At 47.0% G+C, this 17,314-nt stretch overlaps 1 protein-coding gene across 1 annotated transcript in view; it reads left to right on the forward strand.

Moving 5' to 3' along the window:
- The first annotated feature begins 4,212 nt into the window (after nucleotides 1–4,212).
- Nucleotides 4,213–17,314, forward strand: part of LOC140197402 (zinc-binding protein A33-like) — a 39,300-nt gene continuing 26,198 nt past the window's right edge. Inside the window, exon 1 of the mRNA XM_072257359.1 lies at nucleotides 4,213–4,628. Within this exon, the coding sequence (XP_072113460.1) occupies nucleotides 4,230–4,628 (399 nt within the window). The 5' untranslated portion in view covers nucleotides 4,213–4,229. The remainder of the gene's footprint in view (nucleotides 4,629–17,314) is intronic.

Here is a 17,314-nt window from a genome sequence, read left to right on the forward strand (position 1 = left end):
CCACTGCCCATCTTTAAACGTTCAGTCGTGGGATGTTGGCTGGGGGGGGGGGGGGGGGCTGGGGGCATTGACATTGGATTCGTTGTCTTTTCAGGGAATTTGGAGGATTTTGTGGAGACAGCGTCGGCGAGATGCTTCTCAGATCAGCACTACAGTACCTAGAGTTAGTTTAGTACTGGATATTCAACAGTTAATAAACCCAACGCCTGAAGCTCCACCCCCATCTCAGCTCCCTACTTTCTCACTGCTGCCCTCTGGTGAGAAGACAGTGAATAACAAGGAACGAGCCCTGAATACAACTCAGCTTCCGATACTGTTCAACCAAGACCTTAAGCATTCCTTTGATAGGGTCTTTCCTGTGCATTATCCAATCCTTTCTGTGGCTTTAACTGAGTACCGCATTTCCCAAGCAGAATGGTACCTCAGACGTACAATCCAGTTCACAAAGACAACCAAGACATCCAGAAAATATAAAACACTCTTATTCATTCAACTTCACCACTATTAACTAAAATGGGAAGAGAGTTACAGAACAAGTCTATTTTAAATAAATAAGTGATATATTTAACTCAAATCAAGCTATACCTCTATCTCAGCTGAAGTCTCTGCCTTGCCTGAAGAGAATCAATCCATCGCCATTCTTACTCCTTCACTGTGCCTTTACATGTGCTTCTAGCTGCTGTAATGCTTCTATTTAAGATCCACAGAGGAAGGCAGGAGAGCCTGGGTAACAGAGGAGCAGTGGCCTATGTGACTATCAGTGCTCTCCCTACGGGTATTTAGTCTCACAGGCCTGTGCTATTGGCTCTGTACACTGACAACTCCTTTTGCAAGTGGAAATTCTCCCAGTTCAAAATATTGTTTCCCACAAACGAATTTCCATCAAATGTCTTGGTTTGTAATTTTACTTTTTATTTCAAAATATCATAAGATTTGTGCAATGCAGAACCTTCAAGCCAATGAAGCCTGAAAGCACACACTCAACAATTCAGGAACAGCTTCTTTCTCCTCTGCCACCCGACTTCTGAATGGCCATTGAACCCATGAACTACTACTACTACCAGGTCGATTCAGGCCTAGGGGTCCGGCGTCGGGCACGATGACCCATTAACCCACGAATACTACCTCACTACTTCTTTTTCTCTTTTTGCACGACTTAGTTAATTTAACTTTTTATATATATATACTTACAGTAATTTACAAATTGTATTATTATGTATTGGATTCTACTGCCGCTTCATAACAACAAGTTTCATGACACCAGTTTCCTCAGTGCTTTTCAATGGATGTGTTTACTGCTGAGGTTGAAAGGTTTGTTGATTAGTAAGGGGGGAAGGCAGGAGAATAGAGCTGAGACGGACAATCGATCAGCCATGATGGAATGGCAGAGTGGACAGTGAACCGAATAGCCTAATTCTGCTCCTATGTCCTCCCACATCCCAATGATTCAAAGGATTCAGAGTATGCTTAGATTCATCCAAATTTGCTCTTGGTTTAGTTGCACTCTGGAGGTTCCATTTTACTACATTAAATGTAAACATTACGTTAAACCATTACCTTCCATATCCAGGATGCACACCAGCCCCTGAGGACCTACTGGTCCTAGAAGGCCTCCAATGTACCAACAGACACTCTCTCACTCTCTCCAGGGACACTGGGGCATGGACATACCTTAGGAAATGACACGAGATGAGATGAGGTCTCTGTTGGTCATGGTCAACCATGGACGTTGCATCTTAGCTGTCTAGATATGCAAGCCTGGGCAGTACAATATGGAGAGCAAGCTGTTGCCCATGTAGCAAGCTCCCCCTCTCCAGGCATCTGATGAACCCAAAGGAACAGCAGAGACCAATACGGTTTGGCACCAGTAGCATCACAGGAGTTGTCAGTCAGCATTGAGCTCAACACAGGACTGCCTTAGAGACTCCAGCTCCAGATGTTTCCCTGGGGTTTACTCCTGAAGCCTTCCCCATAAGTGGGTATGGCCGCAAGCCAGCGGAGGTTTGAGATCCGAGTTTTCCTTCTCCTAGATCTGCTGCCAACCACAGCTAACAAGCCCCATCTGCCCGAAGCCACTGGCTTTAAGACGCTTTTACCCCTTCTCCTGTCAGTAGAAATGGCTCCACCGTCTTAGTAGCTAAGCCACATGTGAAGGTCAGGAGCTGGACTTGGTTGTCAGAGGCTATTGGGTCGTACACCATTGGGATCATTTAATAGGCAGTGGGAGCTTGTCCCCACTACCACTCCCGGCTGTAACAACCTTAAGGAACCATACATCCTCGGCAGAGAGGGAGGAAGTGCTGTCCCTGTTCCAGGAGAGTGTGGTGGGACGGTGTAGAAGGAACTTCACTCTTTGTTCAGCCTGTGCTGTCCCTGCTCTGAGAGTGTGTGATGAGGCAGTGAGAAAGGAGCTTCAGTCTGTGCCTCTCCCTGCCCCAGCAGAGCTTAATGGGACTGTATAGAGCAGGGGTTCCCAAACTGTGGTCTATGGACGCCTTGGTTAATGGTGAGGCTCCAAAGCATAAAAATGTGGTTGGGAACCCCCGGTGTGGAGGGAATTTATGACCATGTGAGTTTCCTCTGAGTGTTCTGGTTTCCTCCCACAGTCCAAAGATGTACAGTCAGGGAACAATGAGTTGTGGGCAGGCCGCATTGATGTCAGAAGCATGGTGACACTTGAGGGCTGCCAGTAAATCCTCACTGATTTCATGTGATGCAAACAATGTATTTTGCTGTATGTTACAATGTGAAAAATAAAGTTAATCTTATAATCTTACCTTCTTGTATCTTATCATACACTGTTCTTCATTTCTAACCCATGTTGTCTCTATCCAGGGAGAGAGTGACAGGAAAGTGCAGAAGGAACTTCACTCTGTGTCTAACCCGTACCGTCTCTGCCCTGGGAGTGTGTGAGGGACAGTGTGGAGGGAACTTCACTCTGTGTCTAACCCGTACCGTCTCTGCCCTGGGAATGTGTGATGGGACAGTGTGGAGGGAGCTTCACTCTGTGTCTAACCCGTACTGTCTCTGCCCTGGGAGTGTGTGATGGGACAGTGTGGAGGGAGCTTCACTCTGTGTCCAACCCATGCAGTCCCTGCCCTGGGAGTGTGTGATGGGACAGTGTGGAGGGAGCTTCACTCTGTGTCTAACCCATGCAGTCCCTGCCCTGGGAGTGTGTGATGGGACAGTGTGGAGGGAGCTTCACTCTGTGTTTAACCTGTACCGTCTCTGCCCTGGGAGTGTGTGAGGGACAGTGTGGAGGGAGCTTCACCCTGTGTCTAACCCGTCTCGTCTCTGCCCTGGGAGTGTGTGATGGGACAGTGTGGAGGGAGCTTCACACTGTGTCTAACCCGTACCGTCTCTGCCCTGGGAGTGTGTGATGGGACAGTGTGGAGGGAGCTTCACTCTGTGTTTAACCCGTACCGTCTCTGCCCTGGGAGTGTGTGATGGGACAATGTGGAGGGAGCTTCACTCTGTGTCCAACCCATGCAGTCCCTGCCCTGGGAGTGTGTGATGGGACAGTGTGGAGGGAGCTTCACTCTGTGTTTAACCTGTACCGTCTCTGCCCTGGGAGTGTGTGAGGGACAGTGTGGAGGGAGCTTCACCCTGTGTCTAACCCGTCTCGTCTCTGCCCTGGGAGTGTGTGATGGGACAGTGTGGAGGGAGCTTCACACTGTGTCTAACCCGTACCGTCTCTGCCCTGGGAGTGTGTGATGGGACAGTGTGGAGGGAGCTTCACCCTGTGTCTAACCCATGCAGTCCCTGCCCTGGGAGTGTGTGATGGGACAGTGTGGAGGGAGCTTCACCCTGTGTCTAACCCATGCAGTCCCTGCCCTGGGAGTGTGTGATGGGACAGTGTGGAGGGAGCTTCACCCTGTGTCTAACCCATACCGTCTCTGCCCTGGGAGTGTGTGAGGGACAGTGTGGAGGGAGCTTCACTCTGTGTTTAACCTGTGCTGTCCTTGCCCTGGGAGTGTGTGACGGGATAGTACTGAAGGATCCTCCGTGTGCTGGGTGCTTTGACCAGATGTGCATTTTGTTCCCCAGCTTACTGCCCTCAGCTGAAACACTTGCTAACTGATTGGCCCAGAGGGTTCCCTTTGCGCGCTGTATCACTGACCACCCCGTTGAACTGTAATACTGAAAGCAGGAAGTGAAGCATCTAAAAATACAGTCCTGGACGAGTGCAGTGTGGTTAAATTGAACAGGAGCTGCAGCAAGAGGGGCAAATGGCTGAGAGACTGAGCCAGAGCTTGTGCTGTGGTGTCTGCATGCAGACCTACATTGAGCCCGTGACCCTGGACTGCGGACACAACTTCTGCAGACCCTGTGTCCTGGGGCTGTGGGCCGGCCAGGAGGGCACCGTCCCGTGCCCTCAGTGCAGCCAGACGTTCCCCAGGAGGGAGCTGAAGACTAACCAGCTGCTGGCCACCTTGGTGACCAGCCTGGATGTCCTGCGACTGGACCTGGAACCTGCAATGACTGGACAGAGGTGCCCTTCCCACTGGGCACAGCCAATGCTCTTCTGCCCCAAGGATCTTGCGCTGGTGTGTCCCAGCTGCTTGGCACAGGATCCGGATGGAAGGAAATCCCTAATGCCTCCGGAGGAAGCCTACACCTTCTGCCAGGTAGGGAGACTTGGATCTCAGAGGTAGCTTGCCAAAGCTTCGGGGTTACTCCGGAACCAGAAGGAGCTTGTGCTTTTGTTTGTTGTCAGGGACATGGGGGTCACTGGCAAGGCTAGTATTTGATCCACGTCCCTGACTGTGCCTAAGAAGGTGGAGGTAGTGAGGGGAAAAGAAAAGGGCTGAGTGGCCTTCACAGTATTGTTCGGGAGGGAGCTCCAGACTGAGAACTCAGTGTTGGTGATCTTTTCCCGAAGCAGTGTGGTATGCGTATGGAGACAGTGGTGTACCCCCTGTGGCTGTTGCCATGGAGACAGAGGTGTGGGGATTTCCTGTCTGTTACCAGTGACCAGCTGTAAAGTGCCCACGTTTGCCGAACGACACGAAACTAGATGAGAGGGCATGCAGAGCTGAGGACATTTGGACTCTGAAATCCCAGGGCCCTGCACTTTGACAAGAGGAATCCGTATTCATATTGGGATTTTATTTATCATAGAAACCAACAGAAATGAAACCGCTTGCACCAAGAACCAACACAATCTAATGCTGCGCTGGGGGAAGCTCACAAGTGTCACCACAGGTTTGGGCGCCAACATAGCAGACCCACAATGTTCAGCAGAACAGCAGCAACAAAAGAAACCCCTTTCCTCCCTCCCACCCAGCCCTGTCCTTTAACCCCAAGACAGGCCACCTGTGGGCCTGCTGCCTGTTAGGCTCATGGACACACGGATATCTAAAGGCAGCTTATTTCTAAAAGGAGAGATTATTGCAAATACATGAAGTGCAGAGGGATCCAGGTGATCGTGTGCACACACTGGAAGAGGTTAGAGGGCAGGTATTGTCACAAGTGGCCAACAAAATCAGACCTGTATTTTTTGGAGTTTTATCAGATGAGGAGCGAACTTATTCAGTTGCATAAGATCCAAATGGGGCTTGAGAAGGAAGGAAGCAAGATGTGTCCACAGTGAAAGTGGTTCAAACGGGGGTGGGTTGGGGGGGGGGGTTGGGACAAGGTTCGTGGATTTTCATTTAAAGCTGAGATGAAGGTAGTGAATCTCTGGAACTGTCTGCCCCAGTGGGGTGTGGAAGGTAAACCTTTGTGAAAGTTCAAAAAGAAAAGAGATGAGTATTGGAAAGATTGGGGAATTGCGAGCTATGGAGAAATGGCACAAAGAAGGAGGTGAGGAAGGGGCAGGTCAACAAAGATAATTTTGCTACGTGGACTTGATGTTGGTTTATTATTGTCACATGGGCATCAGGTTTAATATCACTGGCATATGTTGGTGAAATTTGTCAACTTTGTGGCAACAATACCATGCAATACAAACAAGAAAAAAAGCGTAATTACGGTAAGTATATGTATATTGAATAGTTAAATTAAGTAAGTAGTGCGAAAGTGGAAATAGTAAGTAGTGAGGTAGTGTTCATTTAGAGAACAGATGGCGGAGGGGAAGGAGCTGTTCCTGAATCGCTGTGTGTGAGCCTTCAGGCTTCCTAACCTCCTTCCTGACAGTAACAATGAGAGGAGGCCATGTCCTGGGTGGTGAATTGAATCGATTGTGAGGGTACGCATGGACAGAGGTACAGTGAAAAACTTGCCTTGCACACTGCTCACGCCGATCAGATCATTACACGGCGTATTGAGGTAGCACAAGCTAAAACAATAGCAGAATGCAGGATGAAGTGTAACAAGGACAGAGAAAATGCGCTCCAGGTGGACAATAAGGTGCAAGGTAGATTGTGAGGTCAAGACTCCAACCTATCATACTAGGGAAATATTTAATAGCCTTTTAAGAGTGGGAAGGAGTTGTCCTTGAGCATAGTGGTATGTGCTTTCAGACTTCTGTATTTTCTGCCCAATGGAAGAGGAGAGAAGTGAAAATGTCACAGGGTGGGTGGGGACCTTGACTATGCTGGCTGCCTTACCAAGGCAGTGAGAAGTGTAGACAAGAGTCCATGGAGGGGAGGCTGGTTTCTGAGGCTGATTTTTGTTTAGAGCTGTGTCTACACCTCTCTGCTCAGCATGAGGACAGGTGAGAATGTGAGAGCCACTGCCTCTTAGAAAAGAGGATGAGAGGTGACCTGATACAGGTGTATAAGATGATGAGAGGCATTGATCGTGTGGATAGTCAGAGGCTTTTTCCCAGGTCTGAAATAGTTTCCACAAGAGGACACAGGTTTAAGATGCTAGGGAGTAGGTACAGAGGAGATGTCGGGTAAGTTTTTTACTCGTAGAGTGGTGAGTGCGTGGAATGGGCTGCCAGCAATGGTGGTGGAGGCGGATATGACAGGGTCTTTTAAGAGACTTTTGGATAGGTACATGGAGCTTAGAAAAATAGAGGGCTATAGGTAAGCCTGGTGATTTCTAAGGTAAGGACATGTTTGGCACAACTTTGTGGGTTGAAGGGCCTGTATTGTGCTGTAGGTTTTCTATGTCTATGCTTCTGAACAATGAGGCTGAATTTTAGAAGAGATATCCTACCAGTGCAGGATCAGCCCTGACCACTGTGTGACATCAGCAGTGACCAGGGCGTGGGTTAATCAGCCACTGCTAATCATGGGAGGGAGGAGAATCAGGGTGGGAGTTGAGTGGGAGCCTTTAGGGGAAATAAGTTGCAGGGGTATTGGTCAGTGATTGGGGTGGTTGGAATTGCCCTTCCGGGAGCTGGCATGGACAGGATGGGTTGAATGGCCTCTCGCTTCAGAGCAGGTGCAAGAGACAGTGAGGAGTGGGAGGAGGGATCAGTGGGACTGGACAACGTGCAAGGTTTGAGGCAGCTGGAGGGAAGGCGAGAAACCAGGACTGGTCTGCTGTGGTGGAACTGGAAGACCAACAGGAAATACATGACAGGCAATGCCTAGCACAGGAAATCCTTTAACTGATGACTATATTTTACCATTGAGGAGTTATTGAAAAGGCGATGCCTCAATAAGGAGCACCCGTGATTAAGGACCCCACCATACAGGGCGTGCCTTTCTCTCACTGCTACCATCAGGGAGGAAATACAGGAGCCTGAGGACACACACTTAACTTTTTAGTAACAGCTTCTTCCCCTCTGCTATCGGATTCCGGAATGCCCGTTAACCCACGAACACTGCTTTACTATTTTGCAGATCACAAACGCAAGAGATTCTGCAGTTGCTGGAAATCACACTTTTTGCACTACTTTTTAAAAAATATTTCTTATTGTAACTTACAGTAACTCTTTAGACACTCAAAGTGCTGGAAGAACTCAGCAGGTCAGGCAGTATCAATGCAAAGGAATAAAGAGTCGACGTTTTGGGCCGAGACCCTTCATCGGGACTCCTGTCTCAAGGGTTTCAGACCAAAACGTCGACTCTTTATTCCTTTCCATCGATGCTGCCTGACCTGCAGAGTTCTTCCAGCATTTTATGTGTGTTACTCTGTAGTTCCAGCATCTGCAGAATCTTGTGTTTATAGCAGTCTTTTTACGTCTCGCACTGTATTGCTGCTGTAAATTTTCACAATATATAGTCTACCCGATTCTGATCTGTACCACATTTAGTCAAAGCTCCATAGGGGTGTTGAACATGAAAGTGAGCCCTTCAGCTTATTGAGTCCTTGTTGAGCATCAAGTATCTGTTTTTATGTTAATCCCATTTCATTCTCCCCATATTCCCACTAACTGACCCCCAAACAATCTAGGTGCTAAGGGACAATTTACAGCAGCCAATCAACCGACTGACTAACATCTCAGAGGGAACTGGAGCAACTGGGGGGAAGTCCCAGTGGTCACAGGGAGAATGTGCAGACTCCACACCCAGAGGCTGGGATTGAACCAGCATTGCCAGGACCGTGAGGCATTGGCTCCTCCTCTTCTGCCACCCTGCTTGCCAAGCAAGAGGCGCTGCTCCCTGTGACACTGCAGCCTAGTATGTAGCTCCCTCACTGTGTCATGGACCCCATTCCTCAATTCACAGACTGGGTCATGTACCAGCACGGTGCCTACATCTGGGCTAACTGCCCCTCGAACTCAGTCTGCGACTGGAACGAGGGTTCGTCCTGCCAACTGTGGCTCACCCATCACACCACATAAACCAGTATTCCCTCTATGGGTGCTGTCTCGATGCTTCTTGCTGCCTCAGTAAAGAATCCAGCATAATCAAAGACCCCATCCACCATGGACATTCTCCCTTCTGCCCTCTCCCAAGGCTTGTTCTACCTCAATGCATTGTGTAATGATTTGATCTGTATGAACAGAATGCATGACAACCTTTTCTCTGTATCTTGGTACGTGTGACAATAATAACCCAATACGACTAACCAGTGCCCAGCAGGTAGGGGAAGTTTCCCAGATGTGTTCCAGTGTCCAAAACTCAGACTCCAACTCACCACCTCAGGCTGCGGACACTTTTGGTTGATATCACACAAGAGTATTGCACTGAGTTCTGGTTACGCCATTTCCACTGAAATGCAGCACAGAGCGTCATAGGAAGTCATTCCTGCTTGTGGCCATCAAACTTTATTATTTTTGTGGCCAATAGGCTGGTCCTGGACTTATTTCCTGGTATAATTTTACATATTACTATTTAATTATTTATGGTTTTATTACCATTTATTATTTATGGTGCAACTGTAACAAAAACCAGTTTCCCCCGGGATCAATAAAGTATGACTATGAAATGAATTGTGGGCTTTGGAGGGGGGGGCAGAAGAGACTTACCAGGATGTTTCCTGGATTAGAGGTTGGACAAATTGTTGCCATTTTTCTCTGAAATGAGAATCAGGTTTCTCAACACTGATATGTCATGAGATTTGTTGTTTTGCAGCAGCAATACAATGCAATACATGAAATACTGTAAGTTACATTAAGATATACATAAATATAATGCAAACACAGCAAAATTGTGAGGTGCTGTTCATGGGTTCATGAACTGTTCATAAATCTGATGGCAGAGGAGAAGAAGCTGTTCCTACAATGTCCTTTCGGGCTCCTGTACCACCTTCCTGACAGTAAAATGAGAAGAAGGCATTTCCCAGGTGGTGAGCGACCTTAATGATGGACGTTGCTTTTTTGAGACATCACCTTTTGAAGATGTCCTTGACAGAAGAAGTCCATCGCACCCACAATGGAGCTGGCTCACTTTACAACTCTCTGCAGCTTTGAAGCCCGAGGGGAGAACCTGTCAGATTATGAGAGGCATTTATGGAGACAAATGTCAAATTCTAGAGGGCACAGTCTTAAGGTAAGGGGGGGGAATAATTAAAGAAGATATGCAGGTCAAGTTTTCTTTGTATCATCAAGCTTTATATCAGTCAGGTTCAGGAAGACGTGGAGTATTGCATTCGAACCTGGATGCCCTATTAAAGCTCAATGAGGAAGCTTGGATTAAAGGTGATGAGCTGTAAGAGGAAGTTGGACAAACTTGCGTCGCTTTCTCTGGTATGCCAGTGGCTAAGGGGATAGAGACAGAGATTTATAAGATCATCAGAGGCATAGATAGAGTGGGCAGCCGGTATCCAAGGTCAACACGTCTAACACGACAGGGCATGCATTTAAGGCGAGTGTGGTAGATGGGGCAAGGATTTTTATGTAGGCCGAGTGGTGCCTTGAACCTGCTGCCAGGGATGGTGATGGAGGCAGATGCTACAGAGATGTTTAAGGGGTCTTACAAAGACGCATGAATGTGCAAAAATGAAGGAGTATGGACAGTGTGTAGCCACAAAGGATTGGCTTAGTTCAATGTCTAATTACTAACTTAATTAGTTCAGCTTATCACCACTCACTACAGAGCCTTTCCTGTGCTGTACTGTTCTATGTTCTAGATAGGATCACCATGCAGTACAATGCTTTCCATCAGCTCCCCACATACTCAAGTTACAAAAAGTACCACCTGTTCTGTTAACAAGTTATTTAAACTCAATAACAAACGATCTTCTGTTACGAATCGAGCTTCAGGATATCTGCTTCAGCTAAACGTCTGTGATAGCTTACAAATTTAGAGCAAAGCCCTTCGAATGGAGAAGAGCATGACCTCTCCAAACACATCGTCTCAGACCTTTCATCAAGTCAAAAATAAACAAGTATATTTATTCCTGTGGTATTTCAGTTGAACATTAAGCCATACTAACGCTCTTGCTTTTGCTTCTGCAAATTGCCTTTCTCACAGTCCATATACTGTAGACACTCAAGTGTGTGGTAGAAGAAGCTCTGCTGAAACTTCAGATTACATTCCCACAGGAACACACACACAGTGCTGAGGAACGCAGCAGGTTAGGTATCTTCTGGAGAGGAATAGTCAATGCTTCAGGCCGAGGCTCTGCATCAGGACTGGAAGACCCTCTGAGATCTCTGCTGCTCTCTGAACGTTCAGTCATGTGCTCCTTCACCAATCACCTTCCAGCATGTATTTTCACACCCCCACCAACAACATTCTGATTCTGGCTTCTTCCCCTTCTCCAGTCCTTATGAAAGGTCTTGGCCTGAGACATCGACTGTTCATAGATGCTGCCTGACCTGCTAAGTTCCTCCGGCATTTTCTGCGTGTTAGTCTGGATCTCCTGATCTGCAGAAGCTGTTGTGCTTTAGCTTACAGTCCCAGGTAGGACTGTGGAATTGTGGAATGGCGACAACACGAAAGACCATAGTACCCATTTAGTGCTGGCTGGCTCCTTTAGCACAGCATCTCACCTGTTACCTTCTGGCTCCTTGCAAACTTCTGAAAGAAGAGTAGACGTAAGTTATGAGACCACTGACAGTAACTCCAGTTACCAGTTCTGGCTGGTTTCCGAATTAACCAGGAACAGGTGGTGGAGAGGAACCGAGGCCTGGGGCAGATCAGCCATTATCAGACAGGGCAGTGGGGCAAGCTTGAGGGGCTGACTAGCCTTTTCTTGCACCTTGCATATTTGTTTGCCATTGCGAGTGGAATCAATGAGATGAGAAAAAATAAATATAGCAGCAGAGAAATAAATACTTGCAATGAAATCGCTGCAGTATATGGCAAGGATTATTGCGTAGCACTTTTCATGAGCTCAGGATCTCAAAGCTAGTGATTTTTTTTGTGTAGTCACCCTGTGACACAGTAGATATATTGTGCACCCTTGCACTGCGCCGTTCTGACTTATGAAAGACTATTTAATGTAACATTTTCCAGGAAGACTTCCCTTCCATAAACTAGGGAATTGCAGAAGACCTATGGAGAATGCTGGAAGCACTCAGCAGGTCAGGGGCGTCTACGGTGAGGAAAACTGGATCTAGGTTTCGTAGCCTCATGGAGACTGTAATGCTATCACAGTGCTAGCAATCTTTAATCAGAGTTTGATTCCTGCCACAGTCACGGGGAGTTTGTATGTTCTCCCCATGGCTGCAGGGGTTTCCTCCTCGTTCTCCAGTCTCCCTAACGTATGGTTAACGTTCGTGAGCTGTGGGCATGCTACGCTGGTGCCAGAATCACTGTGAAGCTTGCAGTCTCTCCCCAGTACAATCCTCAGAGAACATTGGTCATTGACATAGAGCAATGCATTTTACAGAATGTCTCAATGTACATCTAACATGTAAAGCTCACCTTTGAACATTTAATCTCTTTGATCTTCTTCTCCAAATAGTAGCTGTAGCTCATTCTTGCCTGTGTCCAGACCCACAGATTCCAGAGCCCAGAGCTCTGACAGGACTGACAATGAACGTACAGGGCGTTTTTGACCACATCCAAAAGGGGTGAAGAGAACATGGTCTCCCATTACACTGATTGCTTGACTTTTCTCTTGGGAGAAGTTCAAAGTCCAAAGTAAATTTATTATCAAAGTCCACATCTGTCAGCCTGCGATTTGTTTTCTTGCGGTAACACTCTGTAAGTCCAAGAACAATAAAAGAGTCAATGAAAGACCACACCCAACAGGGCAGACAAACAACCAATGTGCAAAAAACTGTGCAAGTACAAAAGAGAGAAAATAATAATAATAAATAATTAAACAATAAATATGGAGAACATGAGATGAAGTTAATTCCTCCTGCATCTTTTATCCTCTCCTGCCCTTCTATCATTCAAATTCAAAGTGGAATATGTACAGGTACATGCATGACATTGATAAACTTGTCTGCATCGGCATTACAGACATTGTATAACTATCATTCACAAAAAATAAATGAATTAACCACAATTTTTACGAGAAAGGACATAATTAGAATTCTAAAAATCCCCATGTTAGTGCAAAGTGATCAAAGTCAGCGTGTTGCTAAACTGTAGTGATTATGGTTTTCTCAGCTGGTTCAAGAACCAAATTGTTGAAGGGAACTGTCTGTTCTTGATCCTGCTGGTGACCATGTTGGCACCATCCCTCTCCTTCTCTCCGCCATTGCAACAGAACGTTAATTCCACTCTCAACTCTTCCCCAATCCAGAAAAAGTAGACAGCTGTTGTGCATCCTGCTGGGTGTATCAGACATTTGCTGATGTCAGAGCAAAAGGAATCTCATTTGGAGGAAGTTTTTGGGTAGCATTTCCTGTTCTCAGTTCCTTTCCTGACAGCTGTGCCTCAGTCGTGGTTGCCAGGGACGGTTCAGATGGCTGTTCATTCTCATCCCACTCCAGATAGACCCTTTAAGTTGAGCAGTGCACCACAGGCTGAATTGCAAAGGATTCAGTAGGTACATTTAATGTCAGAGAAATGTATACAATATACATCCTAAAATGCTTTTTCTTCGCAACCGTCCACGAAAACAGAGGAGTGTCCCTAAAGAATGAATGACAGTTAAATGTTAAAACCCCAAAGACCCCCAGCACCCCTTCCTCTCATGCGTAAGTGGCAGCGAGCAACAATCCCCCCCTCCCTCCGCTGCCAAAAAAACAAACATCGGCACCTGCCACTGCAGAGGCGTATCTACGGAAAATAGCACCTATGGCAAGCACTGAAATTGTGCCCCTGTCCAACATCTGACACCCATCTTTTAGATAACTTTACCATAATATTAGCTCAAAAATACAAGTCAAGCTCATTAATCTTTTAATTAACAAATTATGGCACTACATGAAAATTATTACTGCACCTTCCTTGCTTTCACTGATGCAAATTGCTCTATGATGTGACCAAAGTCAGTTTTTTCGGTTTCTTCTCCTTCTACACTCAGCAGAGCAAGATCACAGAGTCTGCCTTGACCCATGGAGGCTCTCAAATATGAAAGTATTAGTTTTAACTTGCTGAATGATCCCTCACAGCTGGCGATGGAAACTGCGATGGTTAGCACTATCTGAATAGCAATGCGAAGATTGGGGAAGATGCTCTCATCTCCATACTGAACAATAAATTCAAGAAGTTCTTCAGGTCTTGATATTTTCATGTTGACCTGCCTTGATACAAACATTCTGCAATCCAAAATTTCTTCATATAGCTGCTGTCCATCAACATCAGAGCTGTACAATTCACCCAAATTTTTGCACTTCTTCTTTAGGTCTTTACTGTTGATGCCGTAACACAGTCCCTCGACATCAAGAAGGAACCCAAACTTGGCATCAGTGTCATGCAAAGGAGCAAATCTTTCATCCATTTCTCTGTGAAGATGGTCGAGTGTTCCCTTCATGACTCTTTCCATTTCCTCCTTAGCTGTTAACCCAGCGTCTCTCGAGTTCTCATCAGCCATTCGTTTCTTTCGTCTCTGATGTCTTTCAACTTCAATATTCTATTCTTGACAGAGACCAACTCCTTCTTTGAGTGACTTACTGTCCAACACTTCTCTTTCATCATAAAAATGATCTCGGAGGGCTTCTAAATCCAGGGCAGCATCATGGAGGTTCACCCTAGGATCCTGCAGCCTCTTTTGAATACGGTCGATGCGAATGAGTACTTTGTTCCAAAATCCAAGCAAAATCAGAAAATCGTAACTCAACATGCGTTTGTACAGCTGCCTTGTGTCACTTCTTGTTTCACTGGTCTCGTTTTCATTGTCTATCATGTCCTGGAGAACCTGAAGTATCTCCTCAAGGTACTTGTTGATGGGCTTCACTGCTTCTGTCCTTGCACTCCACCCGGTTTCCGACTCCGACTTAACAACCACAGGCACGGCGTTTTTGAGTTTTTCCCAGTGTTGTTTTGAACGAGAGTAAAACACGTAGAGAGCTTCATGGTTCCAAAAAACATGACCATCATTGTATCCTGCTTGGCTGCATGCACACCCACCAAGTTCAGTGAGTGACTGTTGCAATTCACAAACACTGCCAGGTTGTTTTTCTCACTTATTCTTTGATGAACACCACTCCTGTGTCCAGCCATCACAGCAGTGTTGTCATAGCACTGTGACCGACAATCTTGTAGCTCCATTTCATCCATTTCATCCTTCTCTAGCTGTCTCAAGATGTCTTCAACCAAGCTCTCAGCATCCTTCTGGCTCATCTGGATAAAACCAAGGAAGGACTCTAACACGGACTGTTTTCCTCTCAAAATCAACTTCCACATACTTCACTACTTCTGACATCTGCTTACTGTGTGCCTGATCAGGAGTCGAGTCGACATGAGACCATAGTACTTGGCTTTACGAATGCTTCTCAGTAAACTCTGGCGAACAGTGGATGCCATCATGTGGATGAATTCGTTCTGGACACCTGGTGGAAGATCAGATGTGGATCCAGGATGACTTTTCAAATGAGTGAGGTGTTCTAAACACAAAATACTCTGCAGATGCTGGGGTCAAAGCATTACGCACAACACGCTGGAGGAACTCAGCAGGTTGGGCAGTATCCGTGGAAACGATCAGTCAATGTTTCGGGCCGAGACCTTCATCAGGACTGAAGAGGGAGGGGGCAGGGGCCCTGTAAAGAAGGTGAGGGGAGGGTCGGAAGGAGAAGGCTGGTAGGTTCCAGGTGAAAAACCAGTAAGGGGAAAGATCAAGGGGTGGGGGAGGGGAGGCAGGGAGGTGGGAGGCAGGAAAGGTGAAGAAGGAATAGGGGAAAACACAATGGGTAGTAGAAGGAGGCGGGACCATGAGGGAGGTGATAGGCAGCTGGGGGAGGGGGCAGAGTGAAACTGGGATGGGGGAAGGGAGGGGGAGGGAATTACCGGAAGTTGGAGAATTCAATGTTCATACCAAGGGGCTGGAGACTACCCAGACGGTATATGAGGTGTTGCTCCTCCAACCTGAGTTTGGCCTCATCATGGTAATAGAGGAGGCCATGTACGGACGTATCCGAATGGGAATGTGAAGCAGAGTTGAAGTGGGTGGCTACTGGGAGACCCTGTTTGTTGTGGCGGACGGAGCGGAGGTGCTCAATGAAGCAGTCCCCCAATCTGCGTTGGGTTTCACCGATGTAGGGGAGGCCGCACCAGGAGCACCAGATGCAATAGATGACCCCAACAGTCTCACAAGTGCAGTGTTGCCTCACCTGGAAGGACTGTTTGGGGCCCTGAATGGTGGCAAGAGAGGAGGTGTAGGGACAGGTGTAGCACTTCCGCTTACAGGGATAAGTGCCGGGTGGGAGATCCATGGGGAGGGTCGTGTGGACCAGGGTATCACGGAGGGGACGATCCCTGCGGAAGGCGGAGAAGGGTGGAGAGGGAAAGATGTGCTTAGTGGTGGGGTCCTGTTGAAGGTGGCGGAAGTTGCAGAGGATAATGTGCTGGATCCAGAGGCTGGTGGGGTGGTAGGTGAGGACAAGGGGAACTCCGTCCCTGTTGTGGTGACGGGAGGATTGGGTGAGGGACGAAGTGCGGGAAATGGAGGAGATGCGGGTGAGGGCATCATTGATGATGGCAGAAGGGAGACCACGATCCTTAAAGAAAGGGAACATTTGAGATGTCCTGGAATGGAAAGCCTCATCCTGGGAGCAGATACAGCAGAGACGGAGGAACTGGGAATAGGGAATAGCATTTTTAAGTGAGGTGTCCTTTTATGACAGGGTCAAAGATGGCCATTAGTTTCAGTAAGCCAAGGAAGTTTCCCAGATTGGAGTCATCGTCTAGCTGAAATGACTCCCTGTGTCCTCGCAAAGCCAGGTTCTGAGTCGCAAGGAATTTTATGCAGGAAGGATTCTCGTCAAGATATCACACCACTTCTGCTTTTCCTTCTCAATCTGTGACTGAAATACCGCATCAATAACTCCTCTGTTTTCAGCTAAATTTCTTTCCATTTCTTTCCACTGTGTGAAGCATTCCCGATGATTCTTGGCATTTTCATGAACACTAATCCTTTCAGGTGCTTTCCACTGGTTGAATCCACTTTCCTGCTCCAGTGAGGATTGATGGTCTGACCGGGAATAGAGAAGACAACAGATACAAAATGCAGACTTTTTAGAAGGGGAATAGACCAGCCATGAGCGAGTCACTTCCTCACCACAACTATTTCCCAATTTCCTCTTGAACTAAGTTTTGTTCATTGAGCAGTTATTTATTGGTAGAAAAGGCCCCTCCCTGTTCTGGAAATACTTCGAACCCAGATTTATTATTTCTGTTCTCAATGCGTCAGGCAGAATTGCTTTTCCAGTATTCTTGTCGAACTTCAGAAGTCCAATGTCATGCTGTTCAATCACTTCTGGTATGATAGTTCGAGGCTCTTTGACACCGTCCAGTTCACTAAGTTCAGTGTCATCAAGTTCAATTTCATCAGGTAAAATCTCGTCAATAAACTGAACATTATCATCACCACCATCGTCTTCCCCTCCTGTCATGTCCACGTTCTCTGTGGCTGCCTCATTCTTAATCTCGTCATACTCGAATTTATCTGACTTGACTCCCTCCTCGAC

This window comes from Mobula birostris, chromosome 5 (assembly GCF_030028105.1).
Source record: "Mobula birostris isolate sMobBir1 chromosome 5, sMobBir1.hap1, whole genome shotgun sequence".
Lineage (NCBI taxonomy): Eukaryota > Metazoa > Chordata > Chondrichthyes > Myliobatiformes > Myliobatidae > Mobula > Mobula birostris.